Source organism: Euleptes europaea, chromosome 1 (genome assembly GCF_029931775.1).
Source record: "Euleptes europaea isolate rEulEur1 chromosome 1, rEulEur1.hap1, whole genome shotgun sequence".
NCBI lineage: Eukaryota > Metazoa > Chordata > Lepidosauria > Squamata > Sphaerodactylidae > Euleptes > Euleptes europaea.
In genome coordinates this window covers 64,150,536-64,176,246 of record NC_079312.1, presented here as the reverse complement: position 1 = coordinate 64,176,246, position 25,711 = coordinate 64,150,536, and the positions used below count along the sequence as shown (strand labels likewise).

Sequence of the window (25,711 nt, the reverse complement as noted above, 5' to 3'; positions counted from 1 at the left end):
GCCCTACCCCTGTGAAGGCAGGACTCAGGGTGGTTCACAGCACAAAAAACACTGACTTTGGGAGGACTTTCATTCTGTATAACTGGGGTGCTGCTTCTCTGACTCATGTTGGCAACTGGCATGACTCAACAGTGGGAAGAGGCAAATTCTTGCTTTTAATTAATGACAATGTGGCAGAAGGCAAGCTGGAGATAGGGCTGTCGATTCAGTTCGGCCCGAACCGAAAAACAGCCAAATTTCCCCCAATTCGGCGGGTTTTAGTTCGGATGGAACCGAACTCAAAAAAGGCTGGAAACCGGGGAGCCGAATTCGGCAAGTTTGGGGTGTTTGGCGAATAAATTCGGCAAATTCGCGGTTCGGCCCAGAGCATAACTGTCAGTTAGTAAGCAGCATTCTCCCGCGGCCAATCGGTGGCCAAGCAGGGTCTTCTTCTGGCCAATCAGTTGCGATTGAGCACGTGAGCCCAGCTGCTGCGTGGCCCGGGGAGAGAAAGAGAGAGTATCTGTTTGTGTGAGAGAGAAATCCCCGTGGGGGGGGGGGGTGCGTGTGCACATTCGCTCCTTTCCGTGGCTGCAGGGGGTGCATTTTTGGGGGTGCAGCCCCCAAACATTCAGCGTAGCTTCAGATGAGCCTTCTTGCAAGAACCCCCAAGTTTTGTAAAGATTGGGTCAGGAGGTCCCGAGATATGGGTCCCCCCCTTTTCCCTATTGGGATGAATTGCATCAGCCGATCCTATGCATCTAGAGAGCGGCAAATCCAAGGCAAAACCTCCCGTGCTTAAATGGAATCGTATTGGATTACCCAGTCCCTCCTGATGGAACAGAAGACATCCACAGTAAGACCCCTTTTGGGGCTTTAATCTATAATTTTTTTCCGTGTGTATGTGGGGGGGGAAGCAGAGTCTGTGGGGGGGGGGCGTTTCTGTGCGGAGGGGAAGCCAAAGGAGTCTTTTGCCCATTCTGCTGAGGGGTGTGTGACCGCTCACCTCTGTGGGAGTGTGTGTACTGCTTTTAAAGTTAAGTTTAAAGTTGAGTCTGTGCGGCGGCTAGCGAGTCTCTCTCCGCTCGGCACCCTTGGTGTTGAGCCTCCTCCTTGGTGTTTTTCACTGTTTTTGCCTCTAGCCTAGGGTTGAGTGCAACGGGGCGGCTTGCGTGAGATCCCCTGCATCTTGGATTTTTTCCCCGTTTGGGGGGTGCACCGCGGCGCCGTATTGGTTGGAGAGGTGGGGGGTGGTGCTGGTGAGACTTGCTTGAGTTTGGTGGGGTCGTTTGCATAAGGGGGAGCGTCCCTCCACCATGAGAAGAAGGAGCAGGGCAGAAAATACAAACTCTGGGGGTTTTTTTTGCACGGTCTGTTTTGCTGCTCACTCAAAAATGTTTTTGCAAAATCTGACTTTCACAATACATTTTCACGGTCCAAGTAAATTGGCTGCCCATTTTGCAACCGTTCCAGCCCATTCCTGTGCCTCAAGGACGAAAGTCCTTTGGAAGCCAGGAAGGGGCTGCACCAGCATTCGGGTAACCTGCACCGGCGCCCCTGCCACTTAAGCCGCACAGAGTGGCCCCAATGCCAACGGGGAGGCCTGGAAGCCAATATCCCAGCACTGCCATGGTAGCGCCGCCCCGGGACGCCATCTGGGGCTTCCACTGGCATCCCACTGGCGCAAAGCCCCGCGCCAGTGTCCCAGGGGGGCATTCCTGGGGCGTGCTGGGGGGCAGAGCTGCCAGTAGGCAGCTTCCTGTCCCCTTTCGCCCCAGCACGCTGGTGGGGAGAATGGCGTTGCTGTGCCTGCTTTTTTGCAGGCAGCCTCGCAGTTCTCAATGGAGCAAAATGCTTCATTTAAAAAATAAAAAGCCGCCAAAAGGCTTTTTAAAGCCTTTCGGCAGCTAGGAAACAGCTTTGGAGGTGCTGCGGTGGAAGTTCATCTTAGCTTTTAAGATCTTGTAAAAATTCTAGGACATGATTTGGTGTTAAATGCAGGGAAATAAGAAGAGTCTTACTTTCAGGACATGGTACCAGGCAGAGGCTCCACCAGAGTCTATGTGAAAATCTGTGTAGCTATCCTTCACGCATATCAGGCAATATTTGGTCACTTTAGGTTTTCCAAGTAAAGCATCATCAGGCCAATGATTTTCCACCCAGGAAAGCTTTTTTACTATATCAGGAGACTCTACAAAACTGGACATTCTGTTTTTATTATAAAAAAAAATAGAATTAGTATGAAGTATAACGTCGGACCTAGCATCAGTGAAAATGCTATTTCTTGGCGAATTCTCCACTATTTTTCAAGTACCTGTGAAAAAAGTAAGTACTGGATAAAACTTCTACAGATCATTATTCCATCAAATCTAAGGGATATTCCTGCAAAGCAACTGTATACCAACACAATGCAAATAAAAAATTATAACAAAAAAATCAAAAATATTTTACTCGATAAGCTTATTATTCTATAACTCCAGTCAAATGAATTCATAGATAGTCTTCCATGTATGTTAAATGTACTCCATGTAACAAAGCACATTTCCAATTTCCTAAATATAGCTGTTTAACTGCTTGCCAGGTTAACCCAATAGATATGGCAATACAACATTTGTTTTCACTTTTAAAACACCTTTTACATGTGAACTTCATTCTAAAATGTTTTTTTATAAATACATTGTGTCTTTCATGCTCCATGTCACAATGGAGCTTTGGATCCTTTTAAAATGTCATGCTCTTTGTTGGGAAATATAATATTTGCTAGTTGATGATTAAATCAGCAGCATATGAGTGATCGTTCCTACAATCCCCAAGAATAAAATGTCTCTCATCGTTATTGTCTCTGCAGATAAAGAAAAAGCTGTAGAATACCTATTGAAAAATACCTATAATCACAGAGTTCTGAAATTGCTTTTAATCCTTTGTGCGCAAGGAAGGGGGTTACGTGATTAAAACAATAAATACAGCCTAGAGAGCTATGGATACTACAAAAGACATGATCTTGCAATTATCCTTCAGCCTTTCTGTAATCTGCATTAATTATCACTTATTTCTCTACTCCAATGAGATGGAATTCTCTTCTCAAACAACCATTGTTTATTTTATATTTTGCCAAAGCTTATCATTTTCTCTGTTTATAAAGAACCATTCTCCTGCCCTATAATATTCTTTTTATGGCTATGTAGATTACCCCAAAGACCTAAAACAAATAAAAAGAAGTTTAAATTACATGGTTCAGCAAATCATAAATTCATCCCTTCCTCACCAATGATGCACACCAAACAAAACCTCCACAGACTGAAAAGCAGAGATGAATAGTTTGTCTAGAAATGGTTTCATGCTCTGTAAAGCAATGTCAGACCATTCATTCTGTTGAACTAGGGAGTTCTTCCTGTTATTACTCTAAAAATTAATGCTAACTATGGCAGGGAATGAGAAATTTTTAAAATGTTAACATTATAGCTAGGATGGAGGGGAGATAAAATGGTTAAAGAGGCAAACCTCTACCCCTCCACATACACAAAATCACTTGCTGAAATTTGTTGCTGCTTCAGGCTACCAGATAACTCAAATCAAACTCTGTGGGGGTCAGGCAACCCCATTATTCCATTTTACCTGGTATCTGAAAATTCCAAGTTAGTTACATTGAGGACTCTTTTTCTGTTAGTGCTGTAATAGTAATCAACAAACTCCTTTAGCTTCATCTTGCAATCTTTTTGTTTTGTGACATCAGTGACATCAACACTCCTTTCTGGTCCTGAAAAATAAAGAGAAAGGGGAATATAAAACTGGATCTAAAATAAGTTAGAGGCTGTGGTAGAGTATGGAATACTGTTTGGGTTGCAACTTGTCATCACTAGGCATTGTCTTAGGAAGAGTGATTCATTTCATAGATGCACTATGAAACGATGACATATGAACCAGTAGTCATGTGCTGAGGGCAATTTGCACACTGATTGTCCAGGCATTACGCATGCACAGGCAAAGGGGGTGACTGAGGATTGCTTTACAAGAGCAGCTACTCATGAGTATCATGACATCCAAAAAATAGCATAACTACTTTAGCATAATTAAGGGGCTTGTGGCTAGACTTTCTCAAACACTAACCCACCTCTATGCAACATGTCAAGCCACTGTTGAAACTGAGCTGAAAATGATACATTATGAATCTAAAGAAATGAATCTTCTCCTGGATCCAAGCACAAAATCCAGTGCTGTTTATCTGATCTGTCTTTTAATGATCCTAGAATATCATTGAACCTGCATAAAGGTTTTGCAGTGTAGCAGTTTAGACATAGTAGCGGTCATTGTCTGACAGCTTATCCAGGCAGTAGTTTGGCACAGTGGGAAGCATCTGTTTTCTCTGGAGGGTTAACAAAGTCCCCTGCCAGCTGAAGCACCCTAAATGCCTTGACTGCAGCAGCTCAGAAAGATTTCCTACACTCTGCAATGATTCAGCTCTTCAGTCCTAATTTCACTAAACCGGTTAGCGTTAAGAAAGCATATTCTTACACATTTTTAAGCAGTCATTCCTTCATCTCCTATTACTTTAGTTATAAAATCAGGGTTATGTGTTTATACTTTCCCCATTCTAAATATATTGTTTTATTTATAAAATGGGGGAGAGGAGAATCACATGTTGTGGGAAATCAGTTTGTTGTGGGAAAATCAGTTTTCAAGTACTGGATGCAAACCTTGTTACATCCTGCCTGTCATTTCAATTTTCACCAATCATGATTTGCCTTGCTATTTTTGACCATATCTTCTTGTCATTTATGGAAGGCCTTTAAAAACCATGGGCTGTATTCCAGTACAGTATAACTCCTTTGCCAGAAATGTCTTCAGCTTTTCTGTGTGTCAAGGTCTGATCCAAAAGTTATGTTATGCCCCTCTCCAAACTGCATGTGTCCATGGTTAGAGGCAATTAGCAGGGCTTGGGACTATGTGTGTTGTTTAGATAATCAATTTACTTTTCTGTTTCTCTCTTGATTAGAGCACTCCTGAGAAGGATGGGATTATTTCAGCTGCAAGGCAGGGACGAAGCCAGCAGATGTCAAGGAGCACTCAGGTCATGCAATAAAATCCGCTAAGGGACAGCAGATGGAAAAGCAAAAATACATTCTCATTAAAAGAAGATAGGTTGAAAATGGCTGTCAGATTATTTTAGAGGTTGGGAATTGCTGTAAAATATTACTTTACTACAGCAGTGTTTACGTAACTCATAACACACAACTTTGGTGACCAAGGATATGAGTTCTGAAGGGTAATAATGGGAAACTACGCAAGCATCTACATAAGAAACACAAATTAGCACACATTGAAGAATCTGAAACTTCTGTTTCAGGAGATTAATCAATGGATGGTAGTGGAGAAAGGCTGGGATAATTCTCAAAAGCAGACATCATTCTCAAAAGCCCCACAAGACTCACAGAGGTCTGCGCACGGCACCCTACTTGTGTGTCCTTCTCTTGTCACCTGAGCTGGTTAGAAGGGCTATCATCACCACACAAATCGATTTTAAAAAAAAGATCTTCAAGATTGGCCATAATACCAAATCAAGGATGGCAAGCTGATCAAAAACAATGCTTCAACAGAGTATAATCAGTCTGTCAAAAGCATCAACCCTCTGGGTGGGTTTGTTCATTATGGTGAATTGACCAATGACTTTATCATGTCGAAAGGGTGTGTTGTTGGGACCAAGAAGAGAGTTCTCACTCTGCGCTAGTCCTTGCTTGTGCAGACCAAGCATCGGGCCCTGGAGAAGATTGACTTGAAGTTTACTGACACAACTTCCAAGTTGGGTTATTGCAGCTTCCAGACAGCAGAGGAAAAGAAGGCTTTCATGGGGCCACTTAAGAAAGACCATCTTGCCAAAGAAGAGGCAGCATAGTGTCTGGCAAATTGTGGTAATCTGGCCTATAGTCTCTAATCTGGCCTGTAGTCTCTAATAAAGCTACAAATATTTTCAAGGAGGGGGGCAAGGAATCCATGTAGGACAAGAAGGAAGCTGTACTACCAGATGGAACCACAGTAGCAGAAGACTGACTGTCATGACTAGAAGGGCTGCCAAGCCAACCCCAGGCCAAAGGGAACCTCCAGTTCTTGAAATGGCTACATCTCAAGGGTACAAGCAGCAGTTGCAGCTCCTCTTCATGTTGCAAGAGGAAGAAAGCCACCTGCAGGGCACTGCCCTGCCCTCAAACCCTTAAAGGCATGGGCACTCCCTTTGAGGACATGTCTAGCAAAAAAAGGAGACGAATGAAAATGAAGCATATGTGAAAGAGGCAGAGGACAGGAAACAAATGGGTATGATGGAGACTTACTGTATGTCTTAAAAACCAGGCCTGTCCCAATAATATATAAACCGTGGGGGGGTAAGAATATTAAGGCAAAAGAAGAGCTGAATCATCCCAACATCTGCCACTTTCCTTCTGTAGCTCCTCTCTGCAGAGCCTTTTCTCATAGTCCTTTACAATTCAAGTAGGAGGGATCCAGTAAGAAGAAAAGTTATAGACACAATCCTTTTTTCTATTAAAAAATACCTGCAGCTCCTCTTTACATATGATTGGGGGAAAGCCAGATTTAAACAAATGGGCATGCCACTAACTTGAGAGGGTTGTGAAGGTAAATGAAGCAAAGAATGTGGCTACTACAGATGATCATAAAGTTTTGACCTGGAAGATGGGATGAAGGTAGTTTGAAAGGACTGAAGGACAGCCTTAGTCATTTTGTCATCCACATCACTAGATGTATAAAGCCATACTGCCATTAAGGAAACAGTGTAATGAAACCCCTTGTACATAATCTTCTATGCATAGCTTGATCAGGCCCTGGAAAAATACATACCAACATAGTTTTCAACATCGCTAACATAAAATGTTGGTGCAGGTACTGATAACCCCAAGCCATCCTTCTTTGGAATGAGGATGGGTTCTGTGAATCCATTTTCTTCCATGTATTCAACTGTTAGTTGGCTTCCAGTAACTTTTACAACCACATCTTCAGAGCTAGAAATACAAACACATTTTGAGGTCTAATTAAAAAAAAAAAAAAAACTTTCACACCCAGTCAGTAATTTTCTCTTGCTTTATTACTGAGGAAACAACATGCAGATCTCTATATCGTTCTCTCCAGTATGATGCCACTGGCATATAATCCTTTGTTTGTTTAATGAGGCAGCAAGATATTTGCTTTCAATTGTGTGAGTGCTAATCATGGAGGTCTAGTGTCCTTCTCCAACTTGGAATATTAACAAAAATTTCTGAGCACACAATGACAGGCAAGCAGTCCTGTGGTATATAGTTTTCTAGGGTAACTGAGTAAGGATGCCCCAGGTATGCTGACATGAAAATACTCAATAGGACAGCAGGTGCAACAAGCCCTGTATATATAGTATGGCTTGGGAACCTGCTCTACCACTGAATACTCAGATGCAGTGGAATACCCTTTGAATTGCTTCTGTATATACAGTCATAGTCTGCATTCTGATTCTCCCTGGTTTAGAAAAGTCTTGCGCACATATTTTTATTGAAAGCAATAAAATAACCTAATGAACCAATGCCCTGACCTGGATGGCCAGGCTAGCCTGATCTTGTCAGGACTCAGAAGCTAAACAGGGTCAGCCCTGGTTATTACTTTGATGAATTCCAGGGTTGCTATGCAGAGGCAGGAGACGGAAAACCGTATCTGTTTGTCTATTGCCTTGAAAACCCTACAGGGTTGTCATAAGTCAGCTGCGACTTGATGGCACTTTCCACCACCAAGGAACTAATGACTGCTTTTTTCAGCTGTCTAATATACCTTGTAAAGGCCTTTGGCTGTCTACAAAATTTTTTTTACATTACATCATCATGCTTTTTTCAGCATGAATTAAGTGCAACTCACTTTCTCTAGGCTGGAACCCTAGAAAGGAAATATATAGGTTGGAAATTAAGTTAGATTATAAAAACACAATAACTTTTGGGTATGATGAGTATGTTCAAAACAATTGTTTAAAAAACACTGTATTATTGATGCTTTTGTTGTTCTTTTGTTGATTCTGGTTTGCATTTTATCTCAGAATATTTATTCAACCAAATTAAATTTCTGCTTTATTAAAGCTGAATTCATTAATTTGAGAACTAAATTAACTTAATCATAGTTATAGAGTAATTATTACTACCAAGGATATAACTGTATCAAATGTTCTCCATTATTTTCTTAGGAATGGTTTCTGCATATGATATATGCATGCTATAAGTGGCACCACATTTGTGAACTGGGACTTTTGCCTGAAAAATGTTGATGAATGATAACCAGAAAAGGACTGATTCCACTGCCATCTCCAACATATATTCATACATATTTGTAGGCAAAAGACATCCAAATAGCATTATGCACACATACTGTGTTCTTGGGAATTGGTTCCTGAGTACAAAATTATCATATAAATTTGCTCTTAGTAATTGTGCCAAATGAATACAAAACACTTTTAGACTAAAACTCCTGAAAAGCTTCAAATTTAAAAATGACAGGTGCTAAAGGTATAAAATTATTAAAACTAAAAGTGCTATTTAATAGTTACCCACTGAGAAGTGGGAAACTACATTAAGTCCTCTAGGAGAAAGCGACCGTAATAAAGACTTATTTTTAACAAGCATACATACAATTTTATACTAGGGACAATGTTTCCAAGTATTTTAAAGAGACAAGAACTTACATTTGAATGTTTACAGTTTGCAGACCGTACCCAAGTACAAAGTGCCAATAGCCTCTGTTTAGGTATGATATGTTAGTTAATGCTCTGTTTGTAACATACATGCTTTTATTGAAATGCTGGGGAAATTTGATGGGTGACCTCGTTTTGTCATGCAAGGTTCTGAACAACAAGCAGCTATCCAAAATACCTTGAGCTAATGTGTTCAGAATGGGACTGTTAAGATTTTCAGGCAACAGAGTCTGCAACAAAGAACATTTGTTGTCAAACACAGTCTGCCAAATAAAGGCATCCATGTAACAACTAATACATGACTGCCCTCTCCTGTGCTTATTTGTAACTACATCTCATTTTGAGGACATCCAAGGCTTTCTGGTGACAGGACAAGGAAGATGTTAAAAAAAATAAGAATCAGATAAGCAGGCCATGTTGGAACATAGAACAACTTATGTATCTTTCCACTGTTTAAAGGTACTTGATCATTCTAAAAACCTCACCAAAAGTGTTGCTTATTTCCACCTTGAAAGTTGCAGCCTCAAACTATTCAACCAGCAGGGATACAAAAATTTGGTTTGGGGTACACTGCTTCAATGCGCCTTGAAAAATAAAAACTCTTGCCGAAAACTGTGCTGTTACTCCCAGATCTGTGGGATTACTAGCAGCGTACATCTACAGAGAAAAACTCACTAGTGTAACCATCACCACTTTACAGACACATTTTTCCAGTTCAGCCTACAACCTAAGGATTATTATACAAACACAGACATCACTGAGCAACCTACCTGGGGAATGTTCGAGTTCGAAGCTCCTTTATGAAGACCTGACTCCCATTCTGTACAGGTTTGACTTCTGTAGTTTGACCAGTATCATGTTTGTGCCAGTTCCTTTTCTTTTTCACTGCAAGAGAATTGGAAAAGGATAAGTGATAAGGTTCTGTTTACATATATAGGAAGATCTGTCATTGGCTTCACATGATTATGATAAACTTAGCATTTTTCTCCTAAAAGATAATACTTTAACAGATACAGGTAATTTTATTCTTTATGAGAAAACTTAACAATTGTTTTCTGACTTGCTATTAGACAATACTGCTATAGTAGCTTCTATTATTATACCAAATGGCCCCCATTTGTAATAGTAAGGACAACCAGCCATATTGTTAATTGCTGACTAGAATTCAAGGTTACAAGCTACACACTTAATCTCCACTGTAAAGCAGTAATTCAGTTTGCCATATGGAACAATTGTGAAAATGATACATCTCACAAACTGATGCAATGCACAAAATAAAATCAGTTTTGACGGCTTGAACCATATACAAATGAAGAAAATCAGCCACCATATAATGGAGTTATGTCATCACATTGACTTATTTTGGGAGGTTCTCTTCTTACTGCTGGTTTAAAGTGGGGAGAGGCTGTGGCTCAGTGGCAGAGCATCTGCTTAGAATGCAGAAGGCCTCAGGTTCAATCTCTGGAATCTCCATTTAAGGATCACACAGTAGACTTCTGCCCGAAACCCTGGAAAGCTGCTGCCAGTCTGAACAGACAATACTGACTTAGATGGACCAAGGGTCTGATTCTGCACAAACCAGCTCCATGTGTTCAAATGTATACCAGTTTAACTGATGAGACAGAGAATAATGCCCCAGCCCAAGTGCATGCCCTCACAAAAGCAGTGTTTGCAAGAAGTTGGTTTTTATACCCTGCTTTTCCGTACCTTTGAAAAGTCTCAAAGTGGCTTACAATCACCTTCCCTTCCTCTCCCCACAACAGACACCTTGTGAGGTAGGTAGGGCTGAGAGAGTTCAATGAGAACTGTGAATAGTCCAAGGTCACCCAGCTGGCTTCATGTGGAGGACTGAGGAAACCAACCCAGTTCACCAGATTAGAGTCGGTCGCTCATGTGGAGGAGTGGGGAATCAAACCTGGTTCTCCAGATTAGAGCGTGGTTCTTAACCACGCTGGCAACATTTGGGGGAAATGAAAAACGTATCAAGATTAACCATGTCAGCTCATTAAAAAACAATAACCCTACATGGTTCAGTTGTTCACAGGAATGTAACATTTCAGCATATGGGAGAAAGGCAAGTGTAGGTAGTTTAAATTTACACACATACACACACAAACACTCTCCTTACCCATGAAAAGCAAGAATATAGGGAACATACTAGCCTAGTTTTCTTCCAGATGTTGGAATTATGTTCAGAAAGTTTTTCAAAAAGAGAGCATTCAGGCCTGTGAGCCATCACTTCTGAAGTGGTACATTCCCAGAAGGGCTATAGCATATGATTTTGCTGAATATGGAAAATGTCTCTTAGACTCTGTGACCAAGACAAACTGTTCCAATCTGTAATATTAAATTGACTCAAATTTCTAAACTGCTCCATGTTAAAAAATTTAAAAAGACTCAGAAACAGACATAAAATACAAATAGACTGGAGGTCAACCATTATGATAAATTACAGATCACTGTTCATATCAGTGGGCTGGCTACTTTGGAAAAGTTCTGTACGTGCAGGGGGAGCGATTTTTACTGATTTTTCCTGTGCTGCAGCAACCTTTCAGTCCCCCCCCACCCCCATGCTGATGCTCCTAGGGCTCCCCCTTCTTCTAGCAGCAGGATTTCAAGAGGGGATTTCAGGCTGCAATAGGAGGAGGAAGCAGGGAAGTAGAGCTTCCATGCACAGAATTTAGGTGTGAGCCAATCATATATCTTAAACCTTTATCCTTGAATATTTTCTCCTTTGTTGTGTATCTCTGATTAAGGAAATAATACAATCATTAGGTTGGGTCCAGGAGCAAACTTTCTGATTGAGCTACAGAGCTCTTGCCCAAGACTTTGTGCAAACCAATTTCTGGGCACCAGAAGTGTTCAGGTGTTGTGCCAGATCTTGCACAAGTGGAATTGTGTTAAGTCCATTTATGTGTTCGCTTGCAAATCCCTGGATCCAAAGCAATGTGTCTTTCTTCACAATCAAAGAGAAACCAAACTTACTGTAACACTCACAATAACATCCACTAGGGTTTTGGTCCAGTACCACCACCAAATTGAGAAGCCACATGGACAGTGCATTCCAACAGGGATACGTTTTGTTGAAAGACCAATATTTAGCTGCTTGCTATCATCCAGAAGTGGGTTGTTTTTTTTTGCCTACTTTCCCTTTTTATATGGCCTCTTATTTCATCAAAGGCCTCTGCTAACTTGTCTCCAACCTGCTTCTAACAGGCCCTTTTGCCCCACTGTTAGAACCATGTAATCAGGGAGAGGGGGGCTTCCAAGACATTGACAATCCTGGGTCAAAAGATTCATTCATAAAATTTTTGAAGGCATGTAAGGAGTATGAGTGTGTAGAAAGTTACAGAACATATTCTTGATGTTTCACAATGACGAGTTTCCTCTTTCACAAAAAACAGCTATCAACACAGAGCATTTAATTTCCAAAACAGAGCACACTTAAATTTTAATTACAGCGTCCTGGAAATTTATGAATTTTCGAATATAAAAGTAAAGACAACCCCCCACACACACAAATAAGGAAATCAATCCTTGCTTTTGTACAGTGCAAATGGGAAGTATTCATTCTGTCTGCTGAGACTTCATTCCTCAATTAAAATACTTTTACAGCTAGTTTTTCATTGTAACGACTTTGTCTTAATGACAAAGTGGTAATGTCAAAGAAAAACAGAGAAAGAATGGGGTCCCATAGAGGGGGCAGGGCACCTGGAAGGGAAGATCAAAGTTCAAGGGAAGGAGATCATCCTTCAGCATCTAAAACCCTTTATTCCACCCCACTCCCACCTGCCCCATGGACAGTTAAATGTCTTCCAGTGGGTTCACATTGAATTTGTGGGGGAGACTGCTTTCCTCACTTGCTTCTGATTTGGAAAGAACGTCGATGTTGCATCTATGTTTAAATGGCACTTCACGGTTTATAGACGGTTAAGAGACAATCCCTTTCCTAATGCCAGTATTGGATTAGAAGCCCAATCCCCATAGTCTGCACTGATTTGTAGTGTAATATACACTGACCTGGGAAGATGTCAAGGTCAAAACAGACAAGATCCTGGGAGATCCATAACTGGATCTTTTCAGTAAATTTTAAATGCTAACAGAAGCTATATGGGGCCCAACTCAGATCATGGCCACTAGTGTTGATGGGACGTGATTCTTTCCCCATGCAGTTTCATGGATAAAAATGACACCACATCCCTCTACTAAAAATGGGCAGTCTGTATCTTCTGCTTTGAGGACTAATAACAATGTGAGGGTAGGAGTTTCAACCAGTGGCCAACTCCGGGTGGGGCCTCAAGATCTCCCAGAATTATAACTGTCTCTAATGGCTACATTGGAGGTAGGGTTGCCACATCCCTCTTTTTTTGGGGGGGTGAACCTGAGGAGGGCGGGGTTTGGGAGGGGAGGGACTTAAATGCCATAGAGTCCAATTGCCAAAGCGGCCATTTTCTCCAGGTGAACTGATCTCTGTTAGCTGGAGATCAGTTGTAATAGCAGGAGATCTGCTATTACCTGGAGGTTAAGGAAATCAGTACAGGAGCGAAATTAGTTAACAAAGTGCAAAATGTTTATCACAAATGCTACTGAATACACAATTCAAAACAACAACAATGGTATTTACAACAAAAGAATACCACTATCCTATAGGACAGAAATAGGTGACAGAAATAGAATCAAAAGTCTAAGTGCAACGTTCCAGCGACTCGCACGTAGAGACAAAGAGACCTATTATAATAACCAGTGTAAAGAAATAGAAGACAACAACAAAAAAGGAAGAACAAGAGATCTGTTCCACAAGATCCAAGAAATCAAAGGGAAATTTAAAGCATGGTTAGGCATGCTGAAAGATCAGCATGGAAATACATTAACTGAACAGGACAAAATAAAGAAAAGGTAGGAACAATACGCTGAAGAACTATACAGAAGAGATGAAAGGATAAAAGATTTGTTCAAAGAAGAATCTTTTGAAGAAGACCCTACAGTTTTAGAAAGTGAAGTGAAAGCTGCATTGAGAGCAATCAGGAGAAAAAAATCACCAGGAGCAGATGGGATATCAATAGAGCTATTCCAAGCCACAGAAATGGAGTCCATCAACATCTTGACAAGAATATGCCAACAGATATGGGAAACAAAACAATGGCTCGCAGACTGGAAACGATCCATTTACATTCCAATTCCCAAGAAAGGAGACATCAAAGACTGTAGCAACTATCGGACCATCGCATTAATTTCTCATGCAAGTAAAGTGATGCTCAAAATCTTACAGCAAAGGCTGTTACCATATATGGAATGAGAAATGCCTTATGTTCAAGCTGGTTTCAGAAAAGGAAGAGGCACTAGAGATCATATTGCAAATATACGCCAGTTACTGGGGCATACGAGAGAATTTCAGAAGAAAATCAGCTTGTCAAAGGCTTTCACAGTCAGAGTTCATTGGTTCTTGTAGGTTATCCGGGCTGTGTGACCATCGTCTTGATATTTTTTTTCCTGACGTTTCGCCAGCAGCTGTGACAGGCATCTTCAGAGGAGTAACACTGAAGGTCCTTCAGTGTTACTCCTCTGAAGATGCCTGCCACAGCTGCTGGCGAAACGTCAGGAAAGAAAATACCAAGACCACGGTCACACAGCCTGGATAACCTACAAGAACCAAAATCAGCTTGTGTTTCATAGATTACAGCAAAGCTTTTGACTGTGTGGATCATGAAAAGCTATGGCTGGTTTTAAAAGAAATGGGTGTGCTACTACATCTGATCATTTTGATGCGCAACCTGTACTCTGGACAAGAGGCCACAGTTAGAACAGAATATGGAGAAACGGAATGGTTTCCAATTGGCAAAGGTGTCAGACAAGGATGTATTTTATCTCCCTATCTCTTCAATCTATATGCAGAACATACAATTAGGAAAGCTGGATTAGATTTAGATGAAGGTGGAGTGAAAATTGGAGGGAGGAACATTAATAATTTGAGATATGCTGATGACACTACATTATTGGCAGAAAATAGTGAAGATTTGAAACGACAACTGCTGAAAGTTAAAAGAGAAAGTGCCAAAGCAGGACTACAGCTGAACATCAAGAAAACAAAAGTAATGACTACAGGAGAATTACACCACTTTAAGGTTGACAATGAGGAAATTGAAATTGTTCAAGACTTTCTATTCCTTGGCTCCACCATCAACCAAAAAGGAGACTGCAGCCAAGAAATCAGAAGGAGACTGAGACTGGGAAGGGCAGCCATGAAGGAGCTAGAAAATATTTTGAAGTGTAAGGATGTGTCACTGGCCACCAAGACTAGATTAATTCATGCCATCGTATTCCCTATTACTATATATGGGTGTGAAAGCTGGACAGTGAAGAAAGCTGATAGGAAGAAAATAGATTCCTTTGAAATGTGGTGTTGGAGGAGAGTGTTACGGATTCCGTGGACTGCCAAAAAAACAAATCAGTGGGTTATAGATCAAGTCAAGCCTGAACTGACCCTAGAAGCTAAAACGAATAAACTGAGGCTATCGTATTTTGGTCACGTCATGAGACGACAAGAGTTACTGGAAAAGACAGTCATGCTAGGAAAAGTTGAGGGCAGCAGGAAAAGAGAAAGACCCAACAAGAGATGGATTGACTCAATAAAGGAAGCCACAGCCTTCAATTTGCAAGATCTGAGCAAGGCTGTCAAAGATAGGACATTTTGGAGGACTTTCATTCATAGGGTCACCATGAGTCGGAAGCGACTTGACAGCACTTAACACACAACACATCCTATAGGATATATACAGGTGCAATGAACATATACAGAACAAACCATTCAAAAAAGTCTCTTATAGAGTACAAGTGTCATTGCAGACAGTACAGTTGTATAACGCAGTTCAGTGCGTAATCCTTAGGATGTAAAGCCAAAGTTCACCAAGAGGATATGGCCGTTTCAAATTCTTAGTTTAAATTCTTCTTCAGTCCTTCAAGCATTAATACTGTGAACAGTCTACATATTCACCATGAAGATAATACAGGATAGTCTCCAATTCCCACGCAGGGTAATGAGGTGTGTAGAAAGACTAGGAGAGCTCTTTGCTACTCACCTCATTACCCTGCGTGGGAATTGGAGATTATCCTGTATTATCTTCACATCCTAAGGATCACGAACTGAACTGTGTTATGCAACTATACTGTCTGCAATGACACTTGTACTCTATAGGAGACTTTTTTGAATGGTTTGCTCTATATATGTTCATTGCACCTGTATATATCCTATAGGATAGTGGTATTCTTTTGTTGTAAATGCCATTGTTGTTGTTTTGAATTGTGTATTCAGTAGCATTTGTGATAAACTTTTTAAACTTTGTTAACTAATTTCACTCCTGTACTGATTTCCTTATCCCCATGATACTAGTACAGTGGTGTCTATTTTCCTCCCCACCATTACCTGGAAGTTGGCAACCCTAATTGGAGGGTAGACTCTATTGCATTATGCACTACTAAGGTCCCTCCCCTTCCTAAACCCCACCCTCCCCAGGCTCTACCCCCAATCTCCATGAATTTCCCAATCCTAATTGCACAGTATAGGCCAGCAGAGCTGTTCCAAGTGGTCAAAGGCCTGTTGGGATTTGGCCTGCAGGAGGTTGTTCAGTGGCCTGCCATGATTGTTCCTCTCAGCATTTTGTGGATAAAATCTTTAGTATGTGTTCCTACTTGAGATGCTGTGTGAAGTCTGAACTGTGGGTAAATTCTTCTGCCCCACCAGCATCACGTTTAAACTAGACTGTATACAAATATAATAAAGAGACAGTTCCAGTACAAAAGAACAGACACAAAATCCTGGCACTTTCCACACTACATAACTGTGATGGCATAAACTGTACACGTGGGTTCTAATTTTATTCTTGTTATTCCACTTCTTGAAAGCAACTGTACTGTGTCCTTTTGTTATAGCTATATTTTTCTTTGACACTTCTGAAAATTGATGTTAGAAGCTAAATGAGGACACAGTCTCTTTTCTGTTGCACACACAAATACCTTCACATATTGGCCAGTATGTATTCTGTAACACAAATTGTGATTAATGGTAGATGATCAGTGAACAAACTTTACCACCACTCCACCACCACCTTGATGAATAGTCCCAGCACAAAATAAGCTGCAAATTCCTGATTATCAGCATTTGAAGAAATCATGTATATGTATTTCATGCAGCCCTATCATTTCCATTTTTACCATGAAATAAGAATCACTGAGGGTCAAACTACTTGAGATACTGGTGGATCACATTGTATGAGAGATATGATGAGCAAATGTAATGTAGATCAGCTTTAATTGTCTGAAACCTATTCACTAAATCTAGTAATCCTCATAGATGATACAGAGATGACAAAGATCACAAGGAACTCAATGGGACCTAAGTACTGAATTCTGCATACAAATCCACTTTGTGCTTGACTTTCTCTTCTACTGCATATTTTGCTTTAAAAAATGCAGTTAGAAGTTCCTATGGGAGATGGCTTAATTAAACTTAACCATATCTATTATCTATGATTAATAAAATCAACTGGATGTAGCATTCTTTCCAACCCCTGCAGCTGGCAGTCGGATGATCCATGCACAAAACCTAGTTTCTATTGACAGAAAGCTTTCATTGGAAACCTCCCACGCACATTTTATTCACAGGCCGGAGTGCTGTACATATGTTCACACTTTCATTAAATAAAGTAGCAATTCTGTTAAAGACTACTGGAAAAGTAGCATCCACCCTGGCATCCTCAGAACATACATATACAGACGTATGTGACAGGAAGCCAACATATAAGAATATACACCACCATAATTATGTGTTGCACTAACCATAGTCTTACTAACTGAACATGTGTATGCCATAAGTGACAACCACCTGCAATTGGGGAGAGTGCACTACTTCCACACAAGGAGTGAACTGCTTACAACCTAATTCCAGAGGGGCAGCCATGTTAGTCTGTCGAATGAAACAGGAGCCCAGGGGCACCTTAAAGACTAACAATATGTATTCCAGCACAAGCTTTCAAGAGTCATAGCTCACTTCCTCAGATGCATGGAGGATGCATCAATAGCAACTGAAAGTGAGCTCCGACTCACAAAAACGTACGCTGGAATAAATTTTGGAATGCAGTTCCCTCCTCTTCATTACTAGGATTGGCAACCTACAGGTACTAGCTGGAGATCTCCTGCTATCACAACTGATCTCCAGCCAATAGTGATCAGTTCACCTGGAGAAAATGGCCGCTTTGGCAATTGGACTCTAAGGCATTGAAGTCCCTCCCCTCCTGAGGCTCCACCCCAAAAATCTCCCACCAGTGGCGAAGAGAGACCTGGCAACCCTATTCATTACAGCTCCCATGTGCTGCTTGGGATTTTTCCATGGCACTCAAAGACCCAGCACCTGGTTATTAATGGGGGTGGGCTGCTGGGTGGAAGGAAATCAGGAAAGAGCTCCTTCCAAGAGTACACTGTTACAGGATTCAAGCCATAATACAATATCATTCACTGTAAGGATTTACAAAGCCTATCAGATGACTACTCCTCAAAGACCGTTATCAATAAAAGACTCACAAATCTACAGACTTAATAATGTCTCCACAGAACAATCTCCCTCTCCCAAAACAATCCCAGAAATACATTTTTAACAAATGCATATTTCTTCCCCATAAGTAGTTTCCCCAAAGTTCATTAAATCAAAATTATTCTAAATGCCATACAAGAGGAAGCAATTTTTCTAAAATATAGTCAGCAGGATCAAATAGAAAAGCAGAAAGCAAAAGAGGAGAATTATTTTTATATTTGACATCTGGAAGGCATCCATCATGGAATGTGTGTCTCAGAGTCCTTTCTTTTATACACAAAAAATCCTCCTACAAGTTGTATAATAAGAACTGCATGCATATTTTTTGTCTTGCAAATCATTCAACAAGTAAATAAGTTGCCAGATAGTGGAGGATACCTAATTTAGTACAAAAAAATTAAATTTCATAATTAAGGCTGCATTCCATATCACACCAAGCTGACATTAAGGTGAATGTGCAGGAGCCCAGCTTGTTGCCATGCCCGTGCATGCACTTCGCACCTCCCTTACTCTTCTCACATGGCCTCGCCGTTTTAAAACTAACTCTTGTTAACTGTGATATATGAATTCAGCAATGTAAGTCAGCTAGATATATGAAATTTCTGGAAATTTTGAAGTCGTTTTTTTAAAGGTTGTGTTCTATTTTTTTCCAGTGAAAAATTGAAATTTGGGGAGCAAACTGAAATATATGGATTAGTTACTTTTAATTTTCATAAATATGGTAAACAGAAGAAATAAGAAAGTATCAATTCCTTACAGTGCAATCCTAAGCAGAGTTATACTTTTTAAAGACCACTGGAGTTAATAGAAGAGTAAGTAACTCTGCTTAGGTTTGCACTGCACGTTTTCTACAAGCAAAATTTCAAATATAAGCCCAGTACTAAAGACAGAGAACTGCAGACTGTTGTACTATATGATACATTAGCACATATAAAATGGCCTTTTATGCAGGGATGTTTCCCAGCGGTCAACCCAGCCAACTGCTTCAGGGCTTCTTTTAATTTTGCATGCCTTTTCCACCTACCAGAGGTTGCCTCACTTTCCCCGTGTGTTTTGCCTGCATTTTCCAGATTCTGGCTAAAACAGCATCTGGAAAACAGGGGCAATATGTGTGGGAAGAGCGAGGCTACCTCTGACAGGCAGAAAAGGCATACATAATCAAAAGGAAGCCCCAAAGAAGTTGGCAGGGGTGACAGCAAGGAAACGTCCCTGCATTAAAGGCCATAGTAGTAGTTGTTTTTTGCCATCTCTGATGTAAAAAAAAAAAGGCAATTAAACACACAAATACATTTGTAGTAAAAAGAATAAGCATGCTATTTGAGCAGAAACAGTCTCATACCGTCCTAATACGACCAGCAGCATATTTGTACTGAGTTAAATTTTGTAACATTGAAAGCATTTTATTCTTCAATATTAATAGTGTACAAAATTAGTCACATGTAAATAGTATATATATCCTCGAAACTATTACATATATCTACAGTAAACACAGGGATTATCATTATATAATTATGTAGATAGTCTTACATTGTTTAAAAAAAGTCTTCATTTTCCATATTTTGAGTATAACTTTATCTTAAATAGAATTTTACTGATCCAATAAGATAAAATTATTATTTTTAATGCTTCCCCAAATTTCCAGTTTTTCCATGGGAAGAGGAGCCCTCAGGGGGAAAATATTCCCCTGAGTTTTCACATCGCTGGGGTTAACCCAGGTTAGTTTCCTCTCCACAAACTGTGATTTTAAACTAGGGTTCAATCTAGATATAAGACTCTATTTATTTATTTATTTATTTATTTATTTATTTCGTTAGTTAGTTAGTTAGTTAGTTAGTTAGTTAGTTAGTTATTTCTCATACATCTAGCCCGCCCTCCCCCAGCCAGCCCGGGCTCAGGGCGGGTTACAACATTAAAATTTTACAATATAACAATAAAATAATAAAATATATTAAAAAATTCTGTATGGCAAAACAAACTCCAGTTAACCTGCCTGCCTGCATCTGCATAGCATACACAAACAGAGTTAGCATTAAACCAGGATTTGGTCTTGAATGAACTACAGTGCAACAGGGATGCAAGTTTCCCCCTTGTTACATTTTAAAGCCTGTTCCCTAGAGTTCATGGATGTGGACAATCTTGAACAGCTTCATATTTTCCAGCAGGATTGTGCATGAAAAAGCCAATGAGACTACAAGCGTGCCATATGATTTAGAGTAGCTCTCTCTAACAGGCCTGTAACAACAGGTGTCTCGCTTCTTTCCTCACATGCATCTACGCACTTGGGCTGGAGGCCTCTGTTAGGAAACTGGGGCGGGGGGGGGAGAATGTTCAGGGTTGCTTTTCAAATCTGCCCTCTTTCTGTTCTCTAGGAGGGGGTTGTTTTATTTAAAGGGGTCTGCTAAAAAAAAAAGAGGTTACCTCTCAGGAAAAAAATTAAACAACACCTATAAGGTTACATTTTCTCACACATACATTTACACGAATATTACAGTTGTGGATTTTTGATCATAACACTCTACTTTTTTTTTGTCTATAATCCTGGAAGATAATTGACTTTGTGCAACATATTGTTGCAACCAGATTTTGTTGAGGAACGAGAAGCCAAAATGTGCTTAAGGCATTCAACATTGGATTTTCCCCTCAAACATACTTGTCATAATAATTGGTATATTACACTTGTCATCGTCTTAATAAAGTTGATCCTTTCTTTTTCTGAGCATTGAAATGTTCTCCCCCATTTTAAGTGTGTGAGATGGGGTGTTCTTTAATGACTTACAAAAATAGCATTCTTCTGAAGTGTTCCTAGTTCTAAAATTCTAAAGCATGCTGCAAATTTCTTCCTGCCACACCTCATTTATGTTTTGTGGACAGTTAAAATCTCAACTCTTATACCAAAGTAATAGACTCCCCACCCCACACCAAATACTGTAATGAAGTATCATGAATTATGTTCTGCGGATGAATTTCAACCACAACTGTCCATTCATTTTTAGTCATTTGTTCCTTTGATCTTAATTTCTAAACTATGAGAAATTGAATATCATAATACATTTGCTGGGTTTTTATAGAAGAATCTCAGCCAAGGACCCCAAAGAAATTAACATTTTATCTCCTACAGGGAGGTCATTACTGACAAAGAGAATTTTCTGCTACATTGCTCCTCTTCCAGATAAGTTATTGAATTGGAAAATTGTTCCGTTTATATATGACTTATGTGACCCATTCCTAATGTGCATTTTTCTCTAAAAGCTGAATGTTTTTGGCTTCTAAATGCAACTCCGAGAAGGTGAATGTGTAGACCTTTCATCATATTTGTCTTAGCCTGTTGCTTTACAGTAATACCAGCTTTTCTGCTATATTTCCCATCATGATCCAAACTATGTTTACTGAGAAGTACATCCCATTGATTTTGATTATACTGCTTTGCATTATAGGCTCATTCTAGGCATATTTACTGAGGTCAGCAGTGATCAGTCCCAAGCAAGGACATACAGAGTTTCAAACGTGAATGCAAATCACCATTCTGCTACACACCAGATGACTGTTTGCTGAACGTATGAACAGATTCCTTTGAAAAACACTGACTACTGAACCAAGTTCTATCTGCAGTGTTATACCTGCCATGCCCTATTCTTTAATCACTTGGTATTACAATCATCAAACAGTGGACATGCATGCTTGAATCCATTCTTAGAGTTGAAAGGTTTTAAGTAAATATGTTTTAATCAAGTACTCCTTTTATATATTAATTCAGAAAATTTACATGCTGCCTCTCCAGAAACCTGCTGGTTATACAGAGATCATTTGGATGTGAATCCCTTTCATTTCAGCAAAATTTACTGTTTAATAGCATCTGATGATAAGCTGGGCATTATAGAATGACCAAGAAGAAATCAAATAGTTATACTCACAAGTTGATTTACCATGGGTTTTTTCACAATTCGGACAATGATAGATATCAATATCTGGTGCCTCATCTTCGTCTACACCAACACAACTGAAAGAAATAAGGAAAAAAGAAATCAGGAATATTTCTGAAAGACACAAATATATGATCAGGAATTTCAGGATGCTTTTACGCCAAAGAGCCATACCAATGTCCAGCCTCCTTACAGTGCCATTCTTTTTAAAAAAAATAAATTTATTAGTTAAAAGAAAAAGAAAAACAGAAAATAGAAAGTAAAAACATAGGTCCTTTTCTTCCAAAAGCAAAGTAAAAGAAAATAATACATAAAATACACTATACAATGCTTGATAACCGCAATAATAATATTGTACCATATTATAGAATAAATGATGATAAAATAAAGAATTTAAAGTGATTGGTTCTTGTGGGTTATCCGGGCTGTGTAACCATGGTCTTGGTATTTTCTTGGTACACACACTTGACACTGAGAGACACTGTCCTTCAGTGTTACTCCTCTGAAGATGCCGGCCACAGCTGCTGGCGAAACGTCAGGAAAGAAAATACCAAGACCACGGTTACACAGCCCGGATAACCCACAAGAACCAATGAACTCTGACCGTGAAAGCCTTCGACAATAATTTAAAGCGATGATTATTATATATTATAAATCTATATAAGAATTATTTCCTGGATAATGAAAATTAGGTTCATATATTACTGTCATCTATCCCCCCAAAGCAGAGTTACACTCTTCCAAATACAACAAAATCAGTGGGCTGAGAAAGCTGCAATTTTGCTTAGGATAACACTGCTAGTCCATGTCCCAGGTCTTGGACTGCTCTGTTACACTACTGTATAGCCTAAGTCAGCTGGAGCCATTTAGATTCATTGTCTGACCTACTGGGAGAGCACCATTTTTATGTCTCTCTCAAACTATTGTGTCCAATTACAACTTAGGTCATCTAGACCTGGGTCATGAGCAAATAATGTGAAGGCACTGCTGATGTCTTTTACCATTACTCTGCTGCTACAGAACAGCTGGGTTAATCATTAAAAGTAAAAGTAATACCAAGGTTACCCTCTACTTTCATTTGGGCAAAGTTGTCTGCAATTCATTAAGGGCCTGCCATTCATGCAGCTGGCTTAATTTGATGTTTTTAAGACTGCCAAAATGGATGCCATTTGACAAAAGTGAATGGATATTTCCATTAACCACTTTTTTAAATTCTCTCTTCACAAATACCATGTTACTTAGTTCTCTGTTCAATATGAATGATCATTAAGGCCGGGAGGTGGTGACACTGGTCATCTATGGCATGGCTAAGAATTAACACAAAATTTTGAAGGCTCTGTAGAACACTTATCCTCTGTGTATCTGCTGCCTCCCCATATGTCTCAACTGTTGATCAACCCAAAGTAGCAATAAGCAATTAAATAAAAACCGAAGCAATTAGTACAAGCAATACAAAGCATACATATGCAAATATGACTAATTTGCATAAAATGCTTGTAGAGTCCAAATCTGGAATTTTGAAGCATTGCAGCAGATAGATTTTAAAAATCAGCCTGATCACAGCTCAATGAACCAGTGTGATCCTTTCCGTCCACAAAATATGGATTTATTCTCATCATAGACTTTTGTGCTAACTGATCTGTGCAAGGCATTTTGATGGCAAAATTCAGAACCGCTGCACACAGAGAAGAAAAAGAGGACGCAGCACTTTTTGATTGCCTTAAGAAAAGTGATCATGCAGAAGATGCTTTGGACACCCATTGAAGTTGTCAACATACAAGTTTCAGTGGCAACTGCAGTACCAAGCTCCATTTCAGAGCTGCCAAACTCTGGCTCACCCAGAACTATCTGAGGTTGTGTATGTTGATTTATGGGGGAGCTCTGAGCTAAACCAGTAATGGCTACAAACGGAAACTCCTCTCTGTATAAAAGCTGCTCAAAGTAGAAAGATATCTTCCATTCTTAAACTCCTATTGCAGAGGGATGTGGAATTTTTGCCCTAAAAAAAAGACATTAACATAGCTGAAGATGCTATTGCCTCTCCGCAAATTAGGAAGTGGTGTCTCCTCCTGCCCCTAATGCATTGTACTGAAGATATTTTACTGAGGCTTTTTATCACCTGGTATGGCCTGGATGGCCCAGGCTAGCCTGATCTCATCAGATCTCAGAAGCTAAGCAGGGTCAGCCCTGGTTAGTATTTGGATGGGAGACCACCACGGAATACCAGGGTTGCTGTGCAGAGGAAGGCACTGGCAAACCACCTCTGTTAGTCTCTTGCCATGAAAACCCCAAAAAGGGGTCGCCATAAGTCAGCTGCGACTTGATGGCATTTTACACACACACACACATACAATGCTGCTTAAGTCAAAACTATGTATATATCACCACAATGAAATGGGAGATCTGCCAGAAAATAAATGCTGCCTTCAAGTCCCTAGTACGACTTTAGCATCCACCAATTTAAAACTGCCCAAGTGGTCAGTTTAGTGACTGCCACTTGATGTTTCCTTCATAGTCATATGACCTCGCATGGATGTTCTTCCTATTGTGTAAAAGTTGGCATGTTGAAAGGAAATCCTACATTTCTGTTTACTATAGCATTTCCACCTATGCTCAGTATGAAGTGAATGAATGATGCAAAAAAGGGTTGGATTAAAAAAGGAAATAAAATAAAATGCAGAATCACCAGAGATCCACTTAGCCCAAGTAACAGTGTGTGAAATATGCTATTCTGCTCTTTCAGCTAATTATATAGGCCAGTGCTTATCCCTGGCTGCTGGACAGAGCAGTCTTTTATCTATGGTTGGGGCATATATATTTTTATTTTATTTTATTCAATGTATACCCCGCTTTTTCCCATTCTAAGATGGGCTCAGGGCAGCTTCCAACAATATATGCATACAATACATTAAAATATAATTTAAGACAATTTACCACTCATATAATACAGACTAAAACAGCTGTCCAATTTATACCTACTGTTATAAAATTACTACTGTAATAAAATTAAGTTGTAAAGGTGATAAGCCCATCATAGATTTTAAATTTTAAATAAAGTGAAAGAGGGGAAGAAGGGAAGAGAGGCCAATTTATTGTTGGAACCATCGCTGCCTCAACCATATGCCTGGTAGAACAGCTCCATTGTACAGGCCCTGCGGAACTGTGCTAAATCCCACAGGCCCTGGGTCTCACTAGGCAGAGAGTTCCACCAGGCTGGGGCCAGTGCTGAAAAGGCCCTGGCCCTGGTTGAGGACAGCTGGATAGTCCGGGGGGCCAGGGACTACCAATAAGTTGCCTCCTGATGAGTGTAAAGCTCTCAGGAATATGGAATATTGCTGCACTTAAGCAAATATAAATCTAATTGTCCCCCTTTCCCACTACTATTTCTTTTATCCCTTGAGTATATTAGCAACTTTCAGGCAGATCAAATATCCCTATTCACCAGGTTTTCATATTAGGACTACCGTGCCCTGGTTTCCACGTGTATTTTTAGATCCTGAAGTCTGAGCCAGTAGTCTGGCG

The 25,711-nt window shown here is 40.0% G+C and overlaps 1 protein-coding gene across 1 annotated transcript in view; it reads right to left on the bottom strand.

The window, feature by feature from the left end:
• The window catches only part of PHF2 (PHD finger protein 2), a 143,106-nt gene that overhangs the window by 44,088 nt on the left and 73,307 nt on the right, over nucleotides 1-25,711 (bottom strand). The window contains exons 2-6 of the mRNA XM_056851608.1: nucleotides 22,181-22,266; nucleotides 9,457-9,571; nucleotides 6,826-6,986; nucleotides 3,595-3,736; nucleotides 2,001-2,187 (exon numbers count right to left, since the gene is read on the bottom strand). Of these exons, the coding sequence (XP_056707586.1) occupies nucleotides 2,001-2,187; nucleotides 3,595-3,736; nucleotides 6,826-6,986; nucleotides 9,457-9,571; nucleotides 22,181-22,266 (691 nt within the window). The remainder of the gene's footprint in view (nucleotides 1-2,000; nucleotides 2,188-3,594; nucleotides 3,737-6,825; nucleotides 6,987-9,456; nucleotides 9,572-22,180; nucleotides 22,267-25,711) is intronic.